This window comes from Cajanus cajan, chromosome 4, assembly GCF_000230855.2.
Source record: "Cajanus cajan strain Asha chromosome 4, NIPB_CcT2T_4, whole genome shotgun sequence".
NCBI classification, from domain to species: domain Eukaryota; kingdom Viridiplantae; phylum Streptophyta; class Magnoliopsida; order Fabales; family Fabaceae; genus Cajanus; species Cajanus cajan.
Genome location: NC_138520.1, coordinates 45,983,876 through 46,010,847, shown reverse-complemented (window position 1 = coordinate 46,010,847; position 26,972 = coordinate 45,983,876). Strand labels below are relative to the sequence as shown.

Sequence of the window (26,972 nt, the reverse complement as noted above, 5' to 3'; positions counted from 1 at the left end):
ATGAGACTCAAGAAAATGAAAAGCATGGCAACCCTAAAACATGGAAACCTAAAATTGCATGGAAGGCTCACAAAGAACAAGGTGTGAACCCTAAAGCTATTCGGCCACACAAAGAAAGCAAGGAGTAGGGAAGTGACCGAAAGCAAAAAAAACTCAAAAAGACTCAAAGAGACTCAAAAGGATTAGATGTTACCCTTGTAGAACCTTGGCTCTTGATACCACTTGATGGGTTCCTTCTCCATGAAATGATGTAGAGATGAAGGAGAGGGAGCCTTGCCCTTGATCTAGGTTCAACAAGGAAGACAAAAGGAAGGTTTGTGGTGACAAAGGTGGAAGTTAGGCGTGAAGATGGTGTTTGGGCGGAAGCTTTTTAGGTGATGGTGTTTGGTGATTTAGGTTGGCTCACTCCAAGGTAGGTGGAGGCCACTCTAGGTTTCCTACTCTCCAAGGGTGGAGATAGGAGGAGGCTAGCCGAACTAACCTAGGGACTAAGGAAAGGATTTGAGGCAAAAATGCTCTCTCAAATTCATATAATCCAAAGTATTTACAAGTGGTGGGGTGTTGGGTATTTATAGGAGGGGAGGCATCTAGGGTTGCATTTGGAGCAATGCATGGCCGAAATTCACAAGGCAAATGCACTCCAAATGCAATGCCAAATGAACCCTAGATGCTACTTGGTGGCCAAGGATGGAATCTAAGGGGTTAGATTGGCTACAACTAGGTGCATGATAAGTCCATGCAACCTTTGCCCTCCACTTGGGCCTAAGCCTTTCTAACACCAAAAATAGATCCAAAAACCACCAAAATAGGCGTCACCTCCTAATGGAATACCCTAGCCCAAAATAAAAACCCTAATCATCTAAAGCACCCCATAATACAAGGGTAAAATAGGAAATACAAAGAAAATAAATCCTATGACTAAAATACCCCAAAATACAAGGGTAAAATTGGAATAAACCAAATAAATCCTACACTACTCAAAATTAGTCATAGCATTGGACCATGTGATGGGTTTCTCATGAAGTACCATGGATGGTCCTCCATCAAGAACGGGCCGTTCCAAGGCTCCAAAAAGGCCAAAAACCTTAATTTGGAACGGGCTGTTCCGAAATTGGAACGGCCGTTCCTAACCGGAACGGGCCGTTCTTACATCTGGAACGGGCCGTTCCAAGGCTGTTCCGGTCTAAAAAATTGGGTGTTATTCTCAATACTGGAACGGGCCGTTCTGATTTCAGAACGGGCCGTTCCAGTATTGAATTTCTCACACAACGGCCATGTCCAGAACGGCCGTTCCGATTTTGGAACGGGCCGTTCTGGACCCCTTCCCGAAGTCTATAAATAGACAGCTGGGGCTCATTTCTGAGGCCCCGAAAAATTTCGTCCAGTACTCTTCAGAGCTCAAAATTTTTTTCTCTCTCTCTCTTCTGATGGAAAAAGGTTAGGAGGAGTGGTAGATGATTTCTCCTTAGCTTCTCCTTTGCTCGGATCTTCTTCAAGGAGATGGAAACCACAATGATGAACACTAGATGGAGGATGATTCACGGATTGGAAGAAGGCTTAAGCCTTGGAAGGAAGCATCCAAGCTTAAGGTTCAAGGGAAAGCTCACTTCAAAGAAGAGGAAACCTAAAAGGGTTCCTAAAAGTGTAGCTCTCTAAATTTGGTGACTCTTGAAGAAATTTGGCTGAATAAGCTCTCAAATTTCATTATTCTCAAAAGTGAATACAAAAATGTGAAGGGAGGACTTAAGTATGCACGGAAATGAAACACATAGGCACCTAAACCAAAGCTACACAAATTGGCGCCTAAAGTTTGAATTCAAATTTGAAATTTGAATTCAAACTTTGGTGCACATGTGTAAGTCCGAAAATTTAGGTACCAAGGTGCATTTAGGTCTGATTTGAGAGTCATTTAGGGTTAATTTGAGTGTCACATGTTCAGCCACCAATGGTGCAAAACATGTGACTCAAATGTAACTTAAATGGCTTCCAAATTAAACCTAGTTTAACCTAATTAGCATACTTTAGTATTCCTTGTATTTTCCTATTCTAATGACCTAATTACATTGGTCAAACAATTACAATGGAAAGGAAAAATTACAAGAATGAAAATGAGCCCAATATTGGGTACCAAAAGCCCAAAGGCCCATGAAGCCCAAAACTAGGCCCAACAAGCCTAAAACCTAAAATGCTACTCTATGTGGTCCAAAATACAAGACCAAAATATATGATACCTATACTAACATGATGTATACAAAACATATGAAAATAGCTATAACAAAATATGGCCCATGAAAAGTTCAACTTGGGCCTTCCCAGGCCCATCAGGCCCATTGGGCCCTGACTGGCCCAAACCTTCATGTCTAGCCAACTCCTCTTGGCTCCTTCAATATGTCACCTCTTGCCTTCCTAGGCATGATTCCATCATCCCCTCCCTCTTGAAAAGGATTTGTCCTCAAATCACGAGGATGCATGGAATAAGAAACATCACCTACATACACAACAAACCATGTATAAGAAGTGACATGTTTATGATGAGAAAATGGATTATGGATCCTAAGAGGAGTCCTTATATCTAGCCTAAGAAAAAATAAACTATCAAAATTAGACTCCCTAAAAGTAGAAATAGGCTCCTCTCCTAAGCATAACCTAGAAGTAAAACCTAAGAATGTAATAACACTATGACTAAGACAATGAAAAGAATGATTTTTAAACACTACAATATCTTGCCTAAAATACCCTAAATGGTAGCCTAGGCTTTTCCTAAAATATAAACAAAAGAATACTAGAAAACATCCTAAACAATTTTGAATCATATTGTTTGGTAGATAAAATGTCTTGGAAAATCTTGAAAACTCATATAAACTATTTTTGTCTTGTAGGGAAGGGTGCAAATTAAGTTCAAATAAAGATGAACTTCCCATAAGATCAAAAATAGAATATGAAATATGACAAGATGTATCTATCAAACAATATATTCCAAAATTTGGGTGCTTTATTAGAACAACTATGGTAGAAAGATTCCTAAAGAGAGGAAGGCTATCTTCCTTGGGCACCTCCAAGGAAGTAGCACAAGAAGTGGAACTAAATGTAGTCCACTCCTTCTTCACTACATCTTGAAGTTGAGATTCATTTTTCTTTAGAATGATTTGTTCTTGAATCTCTACTTCATGACTAGTGGTAAGATTAGGGTAAGAGTTAAGGTCTTTATTTATGAAGAGAGTATTTTGTAAATGATTTTTAGTGGTAGAACAACTCTCTTCACTCACAAGTCCTTTAGAGGAATTATTTTCCTCCTTACTCTTCCCTAAGAGCAATGCCTTTTTTCTTTCTTTTTCTCTTGTTTTTCTCAATTTTTCTTTTGCTAAAAATTTTTCTCTCTTTTGTTTAATAATGTGAATTTCTTCCTCTAAAATTGCAATTTGTGCTTTTTTTTCAAGTTTTTCTTTTTCTTTTTTTAAAGCTTCTTGCTTTGTCCAAGGTGTTAGTGATTTAAGCCTTTGAGTAGAATGTGAAAAACCTTTTGGAGAGCTTAATTCACTACCACTTGAGAAATATTTTCTCATGATTAAACAAAAGAATTTTTTTTTTATATATGCTATGCAAAAAGTTATAAAATGTTTTTGGTATTTTCTAGGAATGAAAATAACACTTGGAAGTCTAAGTGTACAAGTTGCACTATCAAGGGAGGTGAGCTACAAAGAGCCACTTAATAACCAAGCCTTTTCAAGTGGAAATCACTAAACTCCTTTGTGGTATCTCCAATTCCCCAAAATTTTCACAAAAATTTTGAATGCTTTTTCACAATTTGTTTGTTTTTTTAGACTAAACTAAACGTGAGCAAGTAAATTTACACAAGTCTAGACGTTTCAAGGCAGAAAAATAAAGCAATTAAAAGACAAAGAACTTAAAGGAAACAATGTAAGCAACTAGTCGGATATCCTTAGTGGAAGCTTGAAACATATGAAATTTCCAAGCCACTTCCACTAGCACTACACGTGAGGATGCTAACAAGGAGTTAGATATACCTGACCAGCTTCTTAATACTCCCTCCAAGCTTTACAAATTTATTTTAAAATACAAGAGAGATTGCAAAATTTAAACTAGCCTAGAAAGCAATAAATGGCAGTTTTGGTGACCAATTTAGTGACGGTTTTTGTGTTCAACTTATCTAACACTTGTTTAAGTGTCTTAATCCGCCACTAATCCTTCAAATTTGATGCTACTGGACCTGCAAAAGAAACACAACAAAGAGGTTAATGGTGGCTGCCTCACAAGGTGAAAGGAATGGTCACTCAAGTGAAGGAAGTTTAGGAGAAGTTTTGGTCACTAAATTAGGTCAAATTTTTAGGTCTTAGTGTCCAAACTTTTCCTACTCTTTGTTGAGCAATGCTTGATCCTTGAGCAAGGATTTGAGGCCACTTCCAGCACAGGGAAATTATTGAAAGAAAACTAGACAAGCAATAGAAGCACAATTTGAAAGGCTTATACCAAAAGTTTAGAGTAATATGTATATATGACAAGACTCAAAGAGGTTCAACAAGTAAAACTGGAAAATAAGACTCCAAATAAAGCTAGCACTCAGTTAGGAATGTTCCTAGATAGGTACTAGAGTAGATGAACAAAACAAAAAAAATTTGAAAGCAATTGGATAAGTATAGCAAAAGTAGTAGTCAAAACAATAACAAGGAATCAAATGATTTTCTATCAATACACACCTCACGGCTTTTTCAATTTAAAATGTCTTATATATATTTTTTTTTAATTCTTTCTTTTTCTAGTCTCAAATTAAGACTCCAGAGAAGGTGTTTTCCTTTTGTTTCAAATTTTTCTATGATTCCAAGCTATAGAAACCGAGACTACAAGTTAGCCAAAAATTAGATCAAAATTCAAGTAAATTTGAGAAACTAGTGCACTAGTCTTTAGGTTTTGGTTTGGATTTCTTTTGAACTCTTTTTCTTTTGAACATTAGGTCTTTAGGCTCTGTTTTAAACTCTGTTTTCCAGCCTCTTAACTCACTTTTTTTTTAAAATTGAATCCACAAAATTAGTGCACTAGAAGTAGGATTACACTTGAAATTTTGAGTCAAAATTTTTTTATAAGATTTTCAATGGAATGTGATTTGAAAACTTAAGAACACAAAGGAAACCTAACTCTAAGGAAACTTGCTAGGACTAATAGCAAATCATGAACACAATAAGGTAAAATAAAAAGCACATATAGGTAGGCACATTAGAAATATGACCGAATCAAAAAAATGATGAACAATGTACTAAAAAACAATTAGGTCAACATGCTATTCAAGGAGTTTTTGAACATATAAGAACTAAACACAAACTCTAAGACAAAACATGGATTAAAAACCAAAATCTAATGCAAATGCATGAAGTCCAATCACGGACACATACAAGAATGGAGAGACTCAAATTAAATCAAAACAAGCACAAGCTAATAGGTCCTAAACATGTTGATTGTGGAAGAAAATTCAAAAACAATCAACCAATGGATCTATGGAACAAAATGTGATTCAAAACATATAGATCCGAAAATAAACTCAAACAAGACAAGAAGACACAATGAACACACTAGAACACAAGAAGAAACGGACTCAAAAGTGAAACAACTTATCTCCTTGAAGAACCTTGCTCTTGATACCAAAAATGATGGAAAAAGGTTAGGAGGAGTGGTAGATGATTTCTCCTTAGCTTCTCCTTTGCTCGGATCTTCTTCAAGGAGATGGAAACCATAATGATGAACACTAGATGGAGGATGATTCACGGATTGGAAGAAGGCTTAAGCCTTGGATGGAAGCATCCAAGCTTAAGGTTCAAGGGAAAGCTCACTTCAAAGAGGAGGAAACCTAAAAGGGTTCCTAAAAGTGTAGCTCTCTAAATTTGGTGACTCTTGAAGAAATTTGGCTGAATAAGCTCTCAAATTTCATTATTCTCAAAAGTGAATACAAAAATGTGAAGGGAGGACTTAAGTATGCACGGAAATGAAACACATAGGCACCTAAACCAAAGCTACACAAATTGGCGCCTAAAGTTTGAATTCAAATTTGAAATTTGAATTCAAACTTTGGTGCACATGTGTAAGTCCGAAAATTTAGGTACCAAGGTGCATTTAGGTCTGATTTGAGAGTCATTTAGGGTTAATTTGAGTGTCACATGTTCAGCCACCAATGGTGCAAAACATGTGACTCAAATGTAACTTAAATGGCTTCCAAATTAAACCTAGTTTAACCTAATTAGCATACTTTAGTATTCCTTGTATTTTCCTATTCTAATGACCTAATTACATTGGTCAAACAATTACAATGGAAAGGAAAAATTACAAGAATGAAAATGAGCCCAATATTGGGTACCAAAAGCCCAAAGGCCCATGAAGCCCAAAACTAGGCCCAACAAGCCTAAAACCTAAAATGCTACTCTATGTGGTCCAAAATACAAGACCAAAATATATGATACCTATACTAACATGATGTATACAAAACATATGAAAATAGCTATAACAAAATATGGCCCATGAAAAGTTCAACTTGGGCCTTCCCAGGCCCATTGGGCCCTGACTGGCCCAAACCTTCATGTCTAGCCAACTCCTCTTGGCTCCTTCAATATGTCACCTCTTGCCTTCCTAGGCATGATTCCATCATCTTCCCCCTCTCTTTTGTATTTCTTAAGATCTGTGAGACACCTCTGTAGTGTGAAAGGTAGCCAAAAAGCACCTTCTTGATCATCATATTCAAAGATTCAACTCATTTGGTATCGTTTCTTCTCTTAATTTTTCTTTTATTTATTTATTATTATTATTATTTTATTTTTGTTTGTTTATTTATTTTTGTTTATGGTTTGTACATAGTGAATACGATTTGTTCCCTTTAAGATTATTATTTTTAAAAAAATATATATTTAATATACGACCAATAATTATGTTAATTGAATAACATTTTTATCTTTAACATTATTAGGTCCTGGGGTTTAATGACTAGTCATTTGCTAGCTTAAACTCTCTTATATGAAATTTCTTTCTAAAGGGTAAAGATCTGTTGCAACCAATAACGTTAATTAAATAACATTTCTATTTTTAACGTTATTGGAGGGATTTATTGATTAGCCATTTGCTAACTTGGATCATTGTGCAAAATCTATTTCTTGCAATAAAAATATAAACATCAATTTTCTTATGTACACTTATTTTTATGGTTAATGATATTAATTGAGTAGCACTTCTACCCTTTAATATCATGTAAGCCGTAAAAGTTAATATAATACTTATTCATTGTCCTATGCTTTAAGCATAATTTAGTATCAACAAATAAAAGTCAATAACATGGATTGAATAGCAATTCTATCTTTCATGTTATTGGAAGGGTTTATTAATTAGCCATTTTCTAACCCAAATCCCTATAATTTTCTAATAAAAATAAAAAAGAGGCATCTCAGATTAAAGAAATATATCTCACATACGTTTTTTTTAGGAATAAATTAAATATTTATAAATTTATATAATGTTGCGCAATTAATTAAAGGTACTGTTTTACAGGCGTTGTAGGGTGCTAATACCTTTCTTACACGTAATCGACTCCCGAACCCAACTTTAATTTTAAAGATTATCCTTTAAAGGGTTTTCCAATGTTTTTCCCTTGAAATAAAATATTGGTGGCGGCTCCATTGAATATAAAAATGTTAGCGTCATCCCGTCGTGATCCCGGTTACGACACTCCCTCACACTCCCGTGAACCTTGGGAATCCTCGCAACGGAGTGGTGTTGGACGAGGAGAGTCTATCGAGCACGGTGGAGTCGATACGCACTTGAGCGCGGGATGTGGTGACGGTGAAGACGGATTAGGAAGCACTTGAGCTCTCCTTCGTTGCTCGCGGCGGATAGGGATGTTGCTGAGTGAAAGGGGATGCTTTAACCTAGAGTGTTCGCGGGGCACATATGAGGGGCTCACTTCTACATTGGTCATAAGCAAAACCGATGTAGAATAACTTCCTGATTTCATTTCTACATCGGTCAATCATAAACCGATGTAGAATTGCTCACATTTACATCGTTTCTCCTCCCAACCGATGTAAATATGTTTGCATTTTCTATTTATTTACAAGTTTACCACCGCGTTTATGATTTACATCGGTTCTACTATAACCGATGTAAATATAGCGATGTTAAACAGTATTTTTGTAGTAGTGTAGGGTAGTTTATTTAAAACAAAAAACAAAAAAATATAGCAAAAAAATATCATGCATCATCACCCTTAGTTAAAAACATGATAAAATTTAGGTATAAAATAAATATCATGCATCTCCTATGATGGAAACCTTGTTGAGAAACTGGATTGATGTTGATTCCTCTTCAAGTTCCTCCCTAGATCTTCGGCTCCTTGATTCTTCTTAAGCTTTGCTAAGGTCTCCAATGGAGGAGGATGTTGAGCTTAGGAGAGCTTGAATCTTCAAGGAGTTTTGATGATCACAACGAGTATACAACAGCAACTTGGAGCACAAAAACAAAGGCAAAGAAGAGTCAGGAAAATGCTATAAAATGGAGCTATGTAATAGAGCTTAGGAAATAAATTGTTTTGAATATGTTTGTATATTTTGTGTGCTTAGTATGCTTTGTGCATAATCAAATCTTATCTAAACCAAGTAGAGAGTATATGATGATGAGTTAAAAACATTGGAAAGTTATTTTGAGTCTTAAAATGAAGTTTTAAGAACTAACTCAAAATAATCGATTATTGTTAAATATAATCGATTATTTCAGCAAATAGGCTAAGTGGAATGCCTTGTTGTAATAATCGATTATTTGCCAAAATAATCGATTATCCCAGGAACAACTCTTTGGAATAATCGATTATCCAGCTAAATAATCGATTATATTGTTATTGGTTAGTTTCCAGAAAACCTGAAGAACAAAATAATCGATTATTCTTTAAAATAATCGATTATCTGTGTCTGAAACTTTTATAAATAGTTTAAACTTTGAGAAACTTCAGACAGGAGTTAGAACTAATAATCAATTTGTGAAAAACGTTTTTGTGAGTCTTTGTGACATCTTGGAGAGTTTTCTTTGTGAAATCCAAGAGTGAAAACGTTTGTGAAAAGCTTTGGTAGAAGATCATTATCATCATAATCTTGAAAGGGGAAGATAAAGATTTGTTCAAGAATTCCAGGTGAATTCGTTCCTTTTATTCTTTGTGAATCTTTGTGGAAAATCTTGAGAAGGGTTTCTCAAGTGGCAAGGTTTCTTGTAGTGGGTTCTACAAGAGGTGCTATCTTGGGGTCAAGAAAGTGGTTATCTTTTAGTGTTGAAGTATATGCATGTGTGTGTGCTTGTAAACCTTCTTGCTTAAAGATAGTGGAACAAATCTTAATCAGGTGTTGATTAAGGACTGGATGTAGGTCACATGTGGAGTGGCTGAACCAGTATAAAAGACTTGTGCAATCTTCTTCTACCTTATCTTTTACATTGTGTAATTTCTTGGTTGAACTTTAAAGAAGATAAAACTTGATTAACAAGTGTATGTGAATCTTGATGGTTTAAATTTGTAATTGAACATTATTTTTGAACCTCATTATGTTGTAATCAAGTGAGCATATTGCATTCATATTTTCATAACAAGTCTTTAGAAGAGCTTCATTTGGAAATTCTGTCATAGAAAAGTTTTGATTGAAATTAAGATCCAAAATACTCTAATAAATTTTTAAAGGGTCATTGAATCCAATTCACCCCCCTCTTGGATTGTGCCATTCTTTTCTAACAATTGGTATCAGAGCAAGGTTCTTGAGAGTTATTCAAGATTTTAAAAATGGCCAACAACAACTTACCCTATGGTGAGGGTGTGTCTATTCATAGACCTCCTGTTTTCAATGGTGAGAACTATGTCTGTTGGAAAATTATGATGAGAATTTTCATTGAAGCTATTGATATTGTTGTATGAGATGCTATAAGAAATGGACCCTATATTCCTATGAAAAGAGATGATGATGGTGAGCTTAAGGGAAAACATTGGAGTGAGTGGAGTGATGAGGAAAAGAAAAGAGCCCAACATGATAAGAGAGCCAAAAACATTATAACATCTGCATTGTCTATTGATGAATTTTTTAGAATTTCACAATGCATATCTGCTAAAGAAATGTGGGATACTTTGCAAGTCACTCATGAAGGAACAAGTGATGTAAAGAGATCAAGAAAGCATACTCTCATAAGAGAATATGAGCTGTTTAGAATGGAAAATGGTGAATCTATTTCTGATTTTCAAAAGAGATTTACACACTTGATAAATCACCTTGTTGACCTTGGCAGGAAATTTGAGAAGGAAGAGCTGAATTTAAAAGTGCTGCAATGCTTGGACAGATCATGGCAAGCAAAGGTGACAGCCATTGAAGAATCAAAGGATTTGACCTCCTTGACACTAGCTACTCTCTTTGGGAAGTTAAGGGAGCATGAGCAAAAGCTGCACATATTTGATGAACTTGAGCAGCAAGATAAGAAAGGCAAAGAAGTGTCATTGAAAGCCTTGAAATCTGCCAAAGGTAAAGAGGTGTGTGAAGAAACAAGCTCCGATGATTCCGAAACCGAGAACTTCAATCTGCTGGTAAAGAAGTTCATAAAGTTCATGAGAAGAAAGAAGAATTCCCCTTACAAATTCAATAAAAAGATAAACAAGAAAGAGGAAGCAAGCACATCCTCCTTTAATTGCTTTGAATGTGGAAAACCGGGACACATGAAAGCTGAGTGTCCAAATCTCTTGAAGAAGCAACAAGAGGAGAAGAAGTTTAAGAAAAAGGGAAAAGGAAAAAGGGCCTATATTGCTTGGGAAGACAATGACTCAAGCACAACAAGTGAAGAATCTGAAAGTGAGGAGAACAACCTGTGTTTGATGGCTGGAACTGACCATGACACAATTGTAAGTGATGTCGCCACCCGCCGAAACGGACACTGGCATTCGCGACGATGGTTGGACTCTTTTTAAAGTTTGGAAAAATGATGGATTGTTAGAGCGACTTATTCTCAAACTGAGACCTCATCGAACTAACAATATTTATTAAATGATTCTCACCAACCTATGTTAATCCCAAACGGGACCCTCCATAGATTAGCGGTTTTCGTAAAAAGAAGGGTTCTTGGAGTCGCCACCAATATTTTACTCAAAACATTGGAAAAAGATATAAGGCAATTGATTTTCGTAAATCAACTTTGGCCATTACAACCAGAGTCGGGTAAGGGAGTCGGTTACGTGCGAGGAAGGTGTTAGCACCCCACAACGCCCCTTTCGGGTTCCCTATGACGGATTATTTCATAAATAACAGTGTAAAGTTACTAAATTACCCCTATTTATTAGAAACGATTATAGATAAAATATTTACATGACGAAAGCTCTAAACATGCAATGCAATAATCAAAAAGCAATAAATAAGAGCAGTAAAAGAAAGGATTTAGAAAGAAACCTTCGAAGCGGGCTTTTATATATTCAAAACGAAGTTTAGGAGGCTTTTTGGCGCTCCTTCCCACTACACGTCCGCTCGCTCCTTTCCCCTAAAGATAATTTTTACTATGGAAATCAAAGAGATTTCCCTTCGACTTGTTCGAATCTCAAGCTAATGGCTCATGACTCAAGAACTTCGTCGGATCGGCTCCCGGAGAGATATCTAGGGCAGAGAATAGCTCAAAAACCCAAGAATACTCAGCAGGAGGGTTGAGGAATGTGTAAAAAGTGTGGGAGGACGTGCAAATGACGTCCTATTTATAGGATTGAGGCGCAATACAACTTGGGAGGTCAATACGGCCCGTACTGAGTTTTTGAACTACAGTACGGCCGTATTGAATTTGGTACGGCCGTACTGAAGTTCAAAAACTTCAGTACGGCCGTATTGATTTCACTACGGCCCGTACTGAGTTTTTTGAACTACAGTACGGCCGTATTGAATTTGGTACGGCCGTACTGAAGTTCAAAAACTTCAGTACGGCCGTATTGAGTTCACTACGGCCGTATTAAGTTCACTACGGCCGTATTGCAGTTCAAATGGCTCAATACGGCCGTACTGAACCTCTGGGAGGGTGTATTGAGCTCCAATCCTCGCACACCCTTTTTCTAAGCTACTCTAAGACTTCTAAACCTACAAAGAATCATCCTAGGGTCTTCCAGGAGTCCTTCCGGCTGACTTTCCTTCGGTCTTCGAGAGTCTTTGAGTCTTATTTCCGACCCGGACAATTTTAGGGGTCTACAAGTGACTCTGACCTTGAATCCAATCCGGATTATGATCAGCTCCAAGAAGCTTTTATACAAATTCATGAAGAAGCTGTCAAATTAGGAGCCTTAAATTCAAAGCTGAAAAACAAGCTGAAATGGTATGAAAATGCTTTAATTGAAGCTGAACAAGAGCTTGAAGATTTGAAGCATGAGCATGAAAATCTTCAAACTATGTTTAACTTTAGTGAAGCTCACTCCTCAAAAGATGTTTGTGAACATTGCAAAATTTCTGACGACGGGGTAGCTGAGTATTAGTCGTCGCCTCTCCAGACTCGTGCATACCTCGGTGTTTCTGACAACCTCGGTAGTGTGAGTTTGCCCTCTCCAGGGTCTGCGGTTTGCCCTCCCCAGGGTTGCATACCTCCGTGCTTCTGGTCACTTTGGTAGCGTGAGTTTGCCCTCTCCAGGGATTTGTGATGATTTTGTCTCCACAGTCCACGATGCTGCTTCGACGGTTGTTTTTGATTTTGGTGCCGCTGAGGGCTGGATAACGCAGGGATCCGTCTAGGGGATGTGCAGTTACTCATAGGTTCTTGTGTCCCAACTTTCCATTGCGTAGTTGGTGCCCACTGGGGAAATTCTGATTCCTTGGGGATGTAGACACAAAGATGCTCTTTCTGATGTGAGCGGTGCCTTATGGTTGGCTGACGTCCTTTCGACGGTGGTGGAGTATCCCGGTTATCCTTATTCGGGTGACTCTTTTGATTTTCTGTTTTGTTGCCTCTGCGTAGGCTGTTACCCTCTGGGGGATTCTGTTGTGATGATTTTGATTGGCCTCTTCTGTTAGGCGGATTATCTTGACGTTCGGTGTTTGGTTGAATACCGAATTCCGCTTGGGGAATGGGTATTGATCTTTTTGGATTTTCCTTTTTTTGGAGGAGTGCCTCTGAGTAGGCGAATGGGGATTGAGGATCTTATGTATCCCAGAGTATTATTTAGAAAGCCTCTTCAGGCTTAGCTTCACTCGTCGCTCGAGTTGGAAAGCTATCTTCCACTGAGGAAGTCTGAGTCCTTTGACTCGGATATTTTGTTTGGACGATCATGCTTCCATTGGGGAATCTTGCTGATCTTGCTCTGATAGCTTTCACTGGGAATTCGGCCCAAGAGTGCAAGCTGAGATGTCTCTAGGGAGTATTATTTCGGCAAGCCTCTCCAAGCTCAGTTATTCTGTACGATTTGGATTTTCTGAATTTTTGCCTTTTTTGTCGATTTTCGGCTTTTTCTGTACGGAGGGATCTCAAACACACTCACAGATAAAGTATACAGAGGAATGAAGATGTTGTGATGAATGAGAGGAGGAGGGACGTATTTATAGAAAAAAGTACGGCCCATACTGAATTCAGTACGGCCGTACTGATCTTATTGTTGATGTACAAAAGAATGGGCCAATACGAGCCGTATTGAATTCAATATGCCCGTATTGGTGTGGACGTTATGGCCAATACGGCCGTATTCATTTCAGTACGCCCGTATTGAGTTGAAAATTTGTTCATAACCCTAATTTTAGTACGGGCGTACTGAACATGGTACGGGCGCATTGTTTTTTCTGAAGTTTATTTTATTTTTTATTTTTTATTTTTTATTTTTTATTTTTTATTTTTTATTTTTTATTTTTTATTTTTTATTTTTTATTTTTTATTTTTTATTTTTTATTTTTTATTTTTTATTTTATTTTTTTCAATAAACAGAGAATAAGTGATCTTCCAGTACACCTATCATCTGTATGCATGTATGCGGTATGATGCACCTAATTCTATTTGATTTATTTTTCAAAAGAATTAACCGATGCGTTTCTTTGTTTGGATTTTTGCCATTCCTCTTAGACGGGCTGTGCGCTGCCGATTTCTGTAACCGAGGAATGATGCGTGTTATATCGGGATTGGTGTCATCGACCCAATGATCCTTCTCTTCCTTTAGAAGATGTATCAACCCTCCTATTGACCACTATATCTCCATGTTTCCACTAGATTATTCTAAAATCGTTTGGGACAAGAGAAAAGAAGGGAAAGATATTTTTGTTCAAAAGTTTGTGTTTTAGAGGGGATTATTTTTGAAAATGGTTTTTGTAAGAATGGCTGGCCAAGGTAGGCTTATGTGTTTAGGCTTGTTTGATTAAACACTTATGAAGTTAATAAAGTCTTGTTATTGACGTTGTGATTCGACAACTTAGATAGTTTCCCTTGAACCTTTCTTTTTGAATTCAGCTCATGGTAGCATCATGGATTTCTTTTGTTTTTTGATTGTCCTTATTTTTGCCTAAAACACCCCTTTGTGGCGTCTCAGCGGACCTTTGTTTTTGTTCATTTTTGCAACCCTAACTTTTGCCTAGGTCACCCTTTCGTGGGATTCCTAGCGGGTTCTTTGCTCTTATTTTTGCGCAGCCCCCTTTTTGGGTTTCCTGCCGAGCTTTTTTTGTTTTTCTGATTTTTGTTTTTAAAGGATTTCTTTTTTATCCATGATAGCACTTGTCGAGGCCAAGGAATGGTGCTCCAAGTTGTCATACACACTTCCACATAAGAATGATGCGGGTTTATTGTTATTAAGACAATTTTAACCTCATTCATGCTTATTCAAACAGGGTTAAAATAATGTGGTCTAGAAATTTATTGCAAGCAAGAAAAGAAGCAATAAGAAATAATAAAGAACGATTTTATTATAATTATAGCGGAAACATGTGCCCTATCGAGGCTCGGGGGTCGGGCTGTCCCCGAGGAGTAATCTCTAACAGTCATCAGGTCTATACATCCCTATCGGAAGGAGAAGAGCACTTGATGATGACGACCGGCCTTGACGCTTGTGAACCGGCCTTCCTAAAGATCTGGCTTAAAGAACGTCGAGAAGGATCTTGGTTCCTCTTCGTCCTTTGATCTTTATCCTCGGATCCTTTATTTTCCTCGGTTTTTTTTTCTTTTTTCTTTTTCTTTTCCTTTATTCTTGGGAGCTTTATCATGAAGATCTTCGGGAGTGTAGATCCTGCCACTCCTAGTCATGCCCCCAAGTCCAGCGATGTTAGAGATATCGCTGTCGGCAGAAGAATGGATGTCGTATATCCATGGCACAGCCTTATTCGATTCGTAGGGAAAAGGTCTTGGAGCAGTGATCCTTAACGGTGTCGGACCTTCCCCTTTATTCGTCTTGATTACCAACAACGGAGTTGATGTGCGTTCGCTTGGCGCGGTTGTTGGCTTACACTTAATAACAAACGGCGTGCGATCCATTCTGAACATACGCATCGGTTAATTCTTTCTTTTTATTAATGTTTATTAATGAATTACTAGGAGGGATGTATGCAAATGAATGACTATGAAATGCAAAGGCAATTGAAAGATTTCATAGATCTCAAAAATTCGATTTATTTAATCAAGGAAAGTGTACAACTTGTTATACAATGCTTTGAAGCAATTTTTTACAAAATGAGAAGAGCCGATAGAAACCCACAGGCGGGTTCATGTTTCTTCTCCATTCATCTTCGGCTTCCTCTACATGACGGGCCATTGCCTCAACTTGCGTATGGACTGCTTGGCTTATATCATCACTAATCTTTTGAGCGTCCTTCGCCTTTTGAATGTGGTAGTTGATCATGGCTTGCAGCTCATTAAGCTCGTCTTCGGCTCGATCCTTCTCCTCTTGGAGCTTAGCCATATGTGCTAGTCCTTCCTTTTCCTTCTTGCGAAAATCGGAAAGGTTTGCGGTTTGTTGTTGAGCAACTTCCCGCCATTGCTGCGCATCGGATCGAGTCAAGAGTAAGTCATCCTGCATGTACTTGATCAACTGTGCCTGCCTTGCGTACTTGGCTTCAAGGTGTGCTATCTTTGCGTCAACATCTCGGAGTTGACTACTCGGTTCGACCTTTGGCATTTTGGATGCCCGAGTAGCCTTCTCATTAAGGTTAGCACACTCGTCCTTGAGCCGCTCTATCTCATGGTCTTTTTTCTTGCACTGCCTTTGTAGACCATCAATGGCGAAACTGGATTCTTCGTTTTTCTCTTCAAGAACTCTCATCTGAGCTCCCATGATTTCCAGCTTCTTGGTCAAGGCATCGACTTGTTCTTGTAGCACCCTCCTTGTGACTGCGGTTGCGCAAGAGGTGGATGGTTGGGGCACCCCCCTCTCGCTCCTCCAAATCTCGTAGTCGGTGGAGACGGATACCCGAGGCTTTCCAAGCTCTCGATCTTCCTCGTAGATTGGTCTCTCCCACGCTCTAATGACAGCGTGCATGTCCCTCTGATGCTCGGAATCAAAGGAGAAACACAATCCTCCAAGCTCCTCTTTGGTAGGAACAATCTGAGTCCTCATAAGTTGTCTCATAGCCAATCTAGGTGAATAAGCTATGCAACCTCTGAGGCCCATCAAGGGTATGCTTGGGTAACTGCCGCATCTCATCAATACATTGCTCGGACGGAACCAAGGACAAACCCATGTGAAGTGCTCAATGCTCCACTGTTCCATCTCTTCCTTCCATTCGGAAGCATAACGGCGGCATACGGGGATCTTTGAAAAACTCCTCAACGGATCGGGCAAAGTCCCCATGTGACTAGAGGCATAGAAGTGTGTGATGCTCCACACATATAATAAGGAGGTGCAACATCGGATAATCTTCCCTTGCTTCTGCTGAGACATGTTGACAGAAAGCAAGGTGTCGGCAAGAATGGCAGGCACGGGACTCTTCATGTGCACGTCCCATGCGAAGAAAGCATCCATAGCGGCATGGTCCACTGTGTTAGCGTGAAAGGGGAATAGGATTGTCCCAAACACAGCTAACGCTAGAGTCTTGTTGAAAGCTGACCAATCTCCCTCACCAGCTAAGGAAGAAAGGTGATCCTCGATCATAGCGAGCTTCCAACCTTTGATACTGTCGTTCCCCACTAAGACAGATGATCGTGATGGTAGTTTGACTTGAGTAGCGACCCTCTCCATGGCCACATAATTACCATGAAAGACATAGACCCCTGCTGATTTGGGCCATCGCAGCATGAGCTCGTACTCCTCGAGAGTAGGAACTAAGTCATACTGGGGGAGCTCGAAGCAATGCAGATCGGGACTCCAAAAGTGAACCAATGCTCTCAGAAAGGCCAGATCCACACATATCTTCATCAAATCGAGGACTCGTCCATATGATTTCTCGAACTCAACACGAGCCTCACGTGGCATCAAAGAATAGAGGTGATCCAACCTCTCAGCACGGTATAATAAGAAGTCCACTTTCTTCAACTGCCCTTGCACTCCCCTAGATCCCTCCATGATCTACGATAAGAATGCATGATATGAGATGATGGCGTTGAATATGCATGCATTGTATTTTTTTCAACTAAGCATTATCATGTTTTCAGGATGTTCCTAAGATGATGCATGATATTGCTTGGTTTGGATAAATAATCTTTTTTTTTTTTTGGGTATTTTATTTTTTTTTGTATTTTTTGGGTGAAAAGGGAAACTACCTATATGAATGTGATGAAGGTAGATGTTAACACCATGTAATGGAAGATTCTTATTCCTATTTATTCTTATTTTAAAGGGGAATGTTGTATGTTTAAAGATTGCAATGTATGCTCAAACAATGTCACATAAACAATGCACAAACAATTCACTCATCCACGAACAGTCACGAGCGAATCACGAGGTAGGGGTATCCTGCAGAAAAGTGCATATTCAAGGAGGTTCTAACTGTTCTCACTGGTCTGAGGCCCCCAAGGTGCCCCCATTATAGGGACCCAATTCCTCTCGTCGTAATTCGATGGAAAGTTCCAACGCACTGTCGGACTTGAGTTCATGGTTATCACCTTGAGTGATGCTTTCCGACAACGGTCTACGGGCACCTATAGACCCATTCGACAACCGGCCGTACTAACATCCACTCCCTATGGCTTTCCACTCATGCCCCCGGGTATAGAAGGAACTGTTGTGTGCAAAGGTTCGTGTGCAGTTTATATTTCAAACGATTGCGAAAATTTAAACATCCAACAGTTATTAAAGCCAACTAGGTAAAACATATTATCATACAAGCGAGGGGTAACGAAGTAATTTTAAACTATTATTTTAGAAATAATCCATCACTAAATGGGACTGACTCTCGAGGCTTCCCCAGCGGAGTCGCCATCTGTCGCCACCCGCCGAAACGGACACTGGCATTCGCGACGATGGTTGGACTCTTTTTAAAGTTTGGAAAAATGATGGATTGTTAGAGCGACTTATTCTCAAACTGAGACCTCATCGAACTAACAATATTTATTAAATGATTCTCACCAACCTATGTTAATCCCAAACGGGACCCTCCATAGATTAGCGGTTTTCGTAAAAAGAAGGGTTCTTGGAGTCGCCACCAATATTTTACTCAAAACATTGGAAAAAGATATAAGGCAATTGATTTTCGTAAATCAACTTTGGCCATTACAACCAGAGTCGGGTAAGGGAGTCGGTTACGTGCGAGGAAGGTGTTAGCACCCCACAACGCCCCTTTCGGGTTCCCTATGACGGATTATTTCATAAATAACAGTGTAAAGTTACTAAATTACCCCTATTTATTAGAAACGATTATAGATAAAATATTTACATGACGAAAGCTCTAAACATGCAATGCAATAATCAAAAAGCAATAAATAAGAGCAGTAAAAGAAAGGATTTAGAAAGAAACCTTCGAAGCGGGCTTTTATATATTCAAAACGAAGTTTAGGAGGCTTTTTGGCGCTCCTTCCCACTACACGTCCGCTCGCTCCTTTCCCCTAAAGATAATTTTTACTATGGAAATCAAAGAGATTTCCCTTCGACTTGTTCGAATCTTAAGCTAATGGCTCATGACTCAAGAACTTCGTCGGATCGGCTCCCGGAGAGATATCTAGGGCAGAGAATAACTCAAAAACCCAAGAATACTCAGCAGGAGGGTTGAGGAATGTGTAAAAAGTGTGGGAGGACGTGCAAATGACGTCCTATTTATAGGATTGAGGCGCAATACGGCCTGGGAGGTCAATACGGCCCGTACTGAGTTTTTGAACTACAGTACGGCCGTATTGATTTCACTACGGCCCGTACTGAGTTTTTTGAACTACAGTACGGCCGTATTGAATTTGGTACGGCCGTACTGAAGTTCAAAAACTTCAGTACGGCCGTATTGAGTTCACTACGGCCGTATTGCAGTTCAAATGGCTCAGTACGGCCGTACTGAACCTCTGGGAGGGTGTATTGAGCTCCAATCCTCGCACACCCTTATTCTAAGCTACTCTAAGACTTCTAAACCTACAAAGAATCATCCTAGGGTCTTCCAGGAGTCCTTCCGGCTGACTTTCCTTCGGTCTTCGAGAGTCTTTGAGTCTTATTTCCGACCTGGACAATTTTAGGGGTCTACAAGTGACTCTGACCTTGAATCCAATCCGGATTATGATCAGCTCCAAGAAGTTTTTATACAAATTCATGAAGAAGCTGTCAAATTAGGAGCCTTAAATTCAAAGCTGAAATGGTATGAAAATGCTTTAATTGAAGCTGAACAAGAGCTTGAAGATTTGAAGCATGAGCATGAAAATCTTCAAACTATGTTTAACTTTAGTGAAGCTCACTCCTCAAAAGATGTTTGTGAACATTGCAAAATTTTTGAAAAAGAAAATGCTGATTTAAAATCTACACTTGCAAGGTTCACTAATGGAAATGAAAACTTGAACATTCTTTTGGGAAAACAAAGAAACACTTTTGATAGGAGTTGACTTGGTTTTAACCATAGTATGAGCATGCCATTTAAGTCAAAGAAAGAAGCTTTTGTGAAAAATCAAAATTTTAGAAAATTCAAAAGCAACTTTTCTAGACAAACAACTTGTTTTTATTGCTGCAAAAGAGGCCATACAATAAGGAACTGCTATTCTAGGAAATATGGAGTTCCAAATGGAGAAATGATTTGGGTTGAGAAGAGTCAAAGGCTGAGAACTAACCTACAAGGACCCTCCACATGGGTACCTAAATTTTTCCTCTGATTTTTTGTTGTAGGAATGCTTGAGGGCCAAAAATCTACTTTGGTATCTTGATAGTGGCTGCTCAAGGCGTATGACTGGGGATCCTTCAAAATTCACAAATCTGAAATTGAAGAATGAAGGGTATGTTACCTATGGTGACAACAATAAGGGAAAAATTCTTGGCCATGGCAATGTTGGTAATCCCTCCTCTCAAACATTGGTTGAAAATGTTTTGCTTGTTGATGGCTTGAAACATAATTTGCTGAGTATTAGTCAATTGAGTGATAAAGGCTTTAAAATTGAATTTGATGATACATGTTGCTTGATGTGATAAAAAGAGTAAAGAAATCAGATTCATTGGTAAAAGAATTGACAATATATACATGCTTGACTTAGAAAACTCTATAACAATGTCAAACACTAAGTGTCTAATAACTCAAGAAGAAAACATATGGCTTTGGCATAGGAGAGCTGCACATATTCACATGGACCATTTGAATAAATTGAGTAGGAAAGAATTAGTGGTTGGTCTACCTAAACTTAAGTTTGGAAAAGACAAATTATGTGATGCTTGTCAAAAGGGCAAGCAAGTGAAGGCTAGCTTTAAAAGCAAAAATCAGATTTCCACATCTAGACCTTTGCAATTAATTCACATGGATTTGTTTGGTCCTTCAAGAACCATGAGCTTAGGCGGAAACTACTATGGCTTAGTAATTGTTGATGACTATTCTAGATACACATAGGTTATGTTTCTTGTAAATAAAAATGATGCTTTTAATGCCTTTAGAAAATTTGCCAAACTTGTTCAAAATGAGAAGTGCTCAAACATCACCTCTATAAGAAGTGACCATGGAGGTGAGTTTCAAAACTTGATGTTTCAGAAATTCTGTGAGGAACATGCTATAAACCATAATTTCTCAGCACCTAGGACTCCTCAACAAAATGGGGTTGTTGAGAGAAAGAATAGGTCCTTAGAAGAACTTGCTAGAACAATGTTGAATGAAACAAACTTGCCAAAATATTTTTGGGCTGATGCTATTAACACTGCTTGTCATGTGTTAAACAAAGTTCTGATTCGGCCTATATTAAAGAAAACACCCTATGAAATTTACAAAGGTAAGAAGCCTAACATTTCATACTTCAAAGTGTTTGGGTGTAAGTGCTATGTGCTGAACAATGGGAAAGAGCAACTTGGGAAGTTTGATGCAAAGGTTGATGAAGCAATATTTCTAGGATACTCTACAAATAGTAAGGCTTATAGAATTTATAATAAGAGAACTCTAGTTGTAGAAGAATCTGTCCATGTGGTATTTGATGAGTCAAATAAGCAAGAGACTAGGAAAACTGAAATTGAAGATTTAAATGAGTTGCTTGATCAATCCCTATTGAAGAATGAACCTAATGAAGTGCCTAAGGAGAGTGAATCACATGAAAAAGCAAAGGAAACAAGTGATCAACTGCCTAAGGAATGGAAAACCACTAGAGACTTATCAATGGACAACATAATTGGAAGCATTGGTAAGGGTGTCTCAACTAGGAGTGCTATTAAAAATATTTGCAACACTATGGCATTTGTGTCACAAGTTGAACCTAAGAGCATTGATGAAGCACTAAAAGATGAACATTGGTTAATGACAATGCAAGAGGAACTAAATCAGTTTGAAAGAAATGAAGTGTGGGATTTAGTGCCATTACCAAAAGATTATCCAATTATTGGAACCAAATGGGTTTTTAAAAATAAGCTTGATGAATCTGGGATAATACTAAGAAATAAGGCAAGACTAGTGGCTAAGGGGTATAACCAAGAAGAGGGGATTGACTATGATGAGAGTTTTGCCCCTGTAGCAAGAATTGAGGCCATTAGATTACTTCTTGCTTATTCCTCTATAAAGAATTTCAAGCTGTATCAAATGGATGTGAAAAGTGCTTTCCTCAATGGATTTATACAAGAGGAAGTATATGTGGAACAGCCACCTGGCTTTGTGGACTTCAAGAATCCTAATCATGTGTACAAGCTCAAAAAGGCACTCTATGGCTTGAAGCAAGCTCCTAGATCTTGATATGATAGGCTGAGCAAATTTCTAATTGAGAGTGATTATGAAAGAGGAAAGGTGGATAATACATTTTTTGTCAAGAAATTTAAAAATTATACAATGTATGTACAAATATATGTGGATGACATTGTGTTTGGATCTACAAATACCTCTCTATGTAAAGAATTTGCTAAAATCATGCAAGGAGAATTTGAAATGTCAATGATGGGAGAGCTTACATTCTTTTTAGGATTGCAAGTTAAACAAATGCATGATGGAATTTTCATAAGTCAAAGCAAGTATTGCAATGAACTTCTGAAAAAGTTTGGTATGGAAGGGTGCAAGGAGGCTGCCACACCAATATCAAACAATTGCAATCTTGACTTAGATGAGAAAGGAATTGCTGTTAATAGTTCAAAGTATAGAGGAATTATAAGATCACTCTTGTACTTGACAGCAAGTAGGCCTGACATGATGTTTGTTGTGTGCCTATGTGCAAGATTCCAAGCTAATCCTAAAGAATCTCATAAGAAGAGTGTGAAGAGAATTCTTAAGTATTTGAAAGGTACAACAAATGTGGGGTTGTGGTATCCAAAGGGAGTCTCACTAAGTCTGATAGGCTACTCAGATTCAGACTATGCTGGGTGTAGACTAGATAGGAAGAGCACAAGTGGAACTTGTCACTTGCTAGGTAGTGCACTTGTTTCATGGCATAGCAAAAAGCAAGCTTGTGTTGCCTTGAGTACAGCTGAGGCTGAATATATAGCTGCTGGAAGTTGTTGTGCTCAAATTCTTTGGATGAAACAACAATTAAGAGATTATGGAGTTGAGTTGAACAAAATTCCTTTGAGGTGTGACAATACTAGTGCAATAAATTTGACCAAGAATCCAGTGTTGCACTCAAGAACAAAACATATTGAAATAAGACACCACTTTTTGAGAGATCATGTTCAAAGGAATGATTGTGTTGTAGAGTTTGTGGAAACAAGCAAGAAATTAGCTGATATTTTTACAAAACCTCTACTAAGGGAAAGATTCAACCAATTGAGAATTGAATTAGGAATAATCAATGAATCCTATTTGAATTGATTATGCTTTGAGAGTGATAATTAGAGGTGTGTGGAAGAGAGTATTTAAAAGTGACAAATAAGACTTGGTGAAATTTAACAAGTGTTAAAATTTCTGAGAAGCAAAACTTCTCTGGAATAATCGATTATCTTAAGTAATTCATGGAAATAATCGATTATCTTGGGTAATAATCGATTATCTGGTAAGAAGGAACTCAAGAGTCTCTGAAATAATCGATTATTTGGGCAATAATCGATTATCTGGTAAGAAGGAACTCAAGAGTCACTGTAATAATCGATTATCTTGGGTAATAATCGATTATCTGAGTAGTGGAATCTGAGAAGTCACTGGAATAATCGATTATTCTGTAAATAATCGATTATCTGGGTTGTGTTAGGAGAAAATACCCTCTGTAATAATCGATTATCTTGAAAATAATCGATTATCCATATCAGATTTCGTTTTTAAGAGATTTTTACTGATGCAAATAATCGATTATTTGCATAAATAATCGATTATTTGGACCATTTGAGAAGTTCCTGAAGTGGTTTCAAACGGTTATCTACGCGCCAACTCTTAAAACCACCCATTACTCTTATACCCAGAATGTGCTAGGGCATAAAACACTTCTCCCAACTTCTCTTCTCTTATTCTCTCATTTTCTCTCAACCCTCAAAACCCTAACCCTCTCAAATCCTCTCAAAATCTCTCTTCTTCTTCATTTTCTTCAAGACACTACTAGAAAAATTAAAATTAGAGAGGGAAAAAATCCGTCACTAAACTTCATAAAATCCGTCACAAATAAGTTAGTGACGGAATTTGTGACGGAAATGATTCCGTCACAAAATTTGGCGTCACAAAATATTTAGTGACGGATTATTTTCTCCGTCACAATTAGTGACGGAATTAAGGCGTCACAAACAATATAATTTCCGTCACAAATTTGTAACAATAAATGTTTAGAAATTAATAAAAATCCGTCGCAATTTGTGAGGGATTAAATCCCTCGCAATTTGAGAGGGATTGAGAGGTATGTAAAATCCCTCGCTATTTGAGAGGGATTAAATCCCTCGCTATTTGAGAGGGATTAAATCCCTCGCTATTTGCGAAGGATTTTATCCGTCACTAACTGGGATGAATCCCTCGCTAACTGTTTGATTACTGAATTTGAGAAAATTATTGTTTTAAAACTCTGGTAATTGATTATCTATACATGTAATCGATTACCAGACAATGGAAATCATATGTTCAAAAGTTATTTATATAAAAGGTTCTCTGGTAATCGATTACCCATTTATTGTAATCGATTACCAGAGACTATTATTGAAACAATATCAATCAAAACAAAAATATCAAGTCTTTTTTATGAAAATGCATGATATCATTTAAAATGAAGATAAAAGAACAATACAGACATCAAGAGGAGTTCCCAAGATTAATGATGTGCTTAATCGGCAAAACAACACATGAAAAATAATGAATGACCTCTATCAGTGTAACTATGACAATAAAGCTTCATTGGAGTATATCCATAGCCATGATACTTTTCATCATTTAGAGATCAAAATCCACAAGGCACACATTTAGGCAAAGAAATGGTTTTACCAAGTGTTTTTACTGTTATTTAACCCCAAAATTAGAAACAAGACAACTTATATGATAAAAACTACAGAAAATGATGCAGTACACGAGGACGTTACTTGAAAATTTCACTGGAAATGCAGCAGTATGACCATTAAGTCTAAGTTTTGCCCACAAAGAAACACGGAGGTTTTATTTATTTCTATATCCAACTGGTGAATTTAAATTTTATTCAAGAGAATATTAAAGGAACACATAATTATTACCTGACGTGAGTAATGCTCAGCATCCCTCTTCATGGCAGCCATTTCAACTCTCATTTTTTGCATTTCAGCCTGAAACAGAGAAACCAAACGTATCAATAATGGGAACGGTCTACTTCTAAACAGTGACATTTAATATGCATAAAAGATAGAAAATAATCAAAATATGTGCTCTAGTTATATTTATACAGAAAATCGAAAGTGCTTTGAATTGGTGGCAATAAACAACAAACGACATTGACTCTAAATATGCTATACACTTATCGATAAACTTTGTAGACAGTATGAAATATAAGGAAACCTAATAAAGTTAAAAAAATGGCCTACTTTCTTCTCAATAATCTGTTTAAATACCTGTTTTACTTGATTTGCCTCTTCTGGTGACTTTTTTTGTTCCCGGGGCACACGGGCTTCCATGTCTTGTAGTTCTTGATTTAAAGTTGCACATTCAACCTGATAATAGATGTTACCAAAAACATTTTAGCAGATTTTTCTTTCAGAATAGTAATCACTAATCAGCCTTCACATTCAAAAAGGAAAAAACGTTAACTATTTATTCATGTACCTCAAGAAGTGCCACCTTCTGCTCAAGTTCTGTGGCTTTAGCTGTCCTCTCATCTGCTACTCTCTGAAGAGAAGCAACTAATAAATCAATGTTTATATTTAACCTAATGTCAATAACAATTCCACAAGCAAAAGAGCTTGACAGGGGGAACCAAAGCAGGCTTGTTATTAACTCCTGATTTATCATTGTGGAATTGTAACTATTGCTCATTAATATTTTTAATGGTAAATCAGATATCTAAAAAAATTAAATAGCAAGACCAAAAAGCACCATATTGATGACAATATGATGCCAAACTTTATCAAAAAAGCTTGAGGGAATGTAGTCAGACTAACATAGAATTTTAGAGTAACCTGAAAAAGATACGTCACCTCAAAATTAGCAATGAATCCTATGATGTTTGAAAGAAGAACAAGGTTAAGGTATGCTACAAATACCTTTGCATGGTGGGGGTGTTGAAGCATACCAAGCAGATCATGGTAAACCAGAACCTGCACGAACAATGAAACTAAATTAGAAATCTTCTGCTTTAAGCTTTACCTAGAAAAGATTTCTTTCGTCTCTTCACCAGAAGAACAAGTGTAAAGTAGAATTGAAACTCACAAGCAATGCTTTGTTCAATTATCTGAATAATGACTAAGGGGTAACCACATTAGAATTCCATCCCTTGCTATAAGCAGTAAAGACTAAAGAGACTCAAGATCAATCTTAAAATATTCTCAAAACTCAATAATTTCTACACGCATACATATGAAAGTGGCAATATCATTCAAGAGAAACAATTAATCACGAAACAGAAAGTCCAAAACAACAATTTGATGAAACAAATAAAACAATGATCATGCATATTTAGCTATACAAAATTGGTGCCACTGCCACCAATGTAGGCCGCACTCATCCTTTAGCCAAAAGAGCAATCAGGCCAACTGACCTGTCCACTGCAAAATGGTCCAGCCCCAATTCCAATAGTAGGAATTTGAAGGGCTGCTGTTGCTGTGGCAGCAACAGGTGCAGGCACACATTCCAGAACAACAGCAAAGCACCCTGCTTCTTGCAAAGCCAATGCGGTCTCTACAACCTACACAAATTCATTTCCTTCAGTTAAAAGACAACAATAACCATTCCTGGACCAATGAGCCAGATAAGAAGTTTGTCAGTAATATTTTTAACAAGCAAGCATATGAAGCATAACTCACCAATAAGTAAATTGGTGTTCTCCTTAAGTTTCTGCATCAAGACTTTCACCTGAGAATTTATGGCACCAGATAAACATCTCAT

The 26,972-nt window shown here is 37.6% G+C and overlaps 2 protein-coding genes across 2 annotated transcripts; both read right to left on the bottom strand.

Annotated features, from left to right (window-relative positions):
• Window positions 1-1,683: 1,683 nt before the first annotated feature.
• On the bottom strand, window positions 1,684-26,972 carry LOC145957319 (uncharacterized). The gene is made up of 8 exons (XM_083073553.1): window positions 26,814-26,972; window positions 26,626-26,772; window positions 26,132-26,185; window positions 26,030-26,047; window positions 25,695-25,757; window positions 25,484-25,582; window positions 25,133-25,201; window positions 1,684-4,228 (listed from the first exon to the last, which is right to left on the bottom strand). The coding sequence occupies exons 1-8, from the start codon at window positions 26,970-26,972 to the stop codon at window positions 4,220-4,222; spliced, it is 618 nt and encodes a 205-aa protein (XP_082929679.1). The 3' UTR covers window positions 1,684-4,219.
• On the bottom strand, window positions 5,917-25,086 carry LOC145956804 (uncharacterized). Its single transcript, XM_083072491.1, has 2 exons — window positions 11,448-25,086; window positions 5,917-8,489 (listed from the first exon to the last, which is right to left on the bottom strand). The coding sequence occupies exon 1, from the start codon at window positions 17,489-17,491 to the stop codon at window positions 15,632-15,634; it is 1,860 nt and encodes a 619-aa protein (XP_082928617.1). The 5' UTR covers window positions 17,492-25,086; the 3' UTR covers window positions 5,917-8,489; window positions 11,448-15,631.

What these genes read in the sequence shown, in the direction of transcription:
- LOC145957319 (XM_083073553.1), bottom strand. Translation starts at nt 26,972, where the DNA reads ATGAGATGTTTATCTGGTGCCATAAATTCTCAGGTGAAAGTCTTGATG. An exon ending in GGCTCATTGGTCCAGGAATG is followed by an intron (nt 26,773 to 26,813) that starts GTTATTGTTGTC and finishes GAATTTGTGTAG; the next exon opens with GTTGTAGAGACCGCATTGGC. An exon ending in AGAAGGTGGCACTTCTTGAG is followed by an intron (nt 25,583 to 25,694) that starts GTACATGAATAA and finishes ATCTATTATCAG; the next exon opens with GTTGAATGTGCAACTTTAAA.
- LOC145956804 (XM_083072491.1), bottom strand. Translation starts at nt 17,491, where the DNA reads ATGGAGGGATCTAGGGGAGTGCAAGGGCAGTTGAAGAAAGTGGACTTC.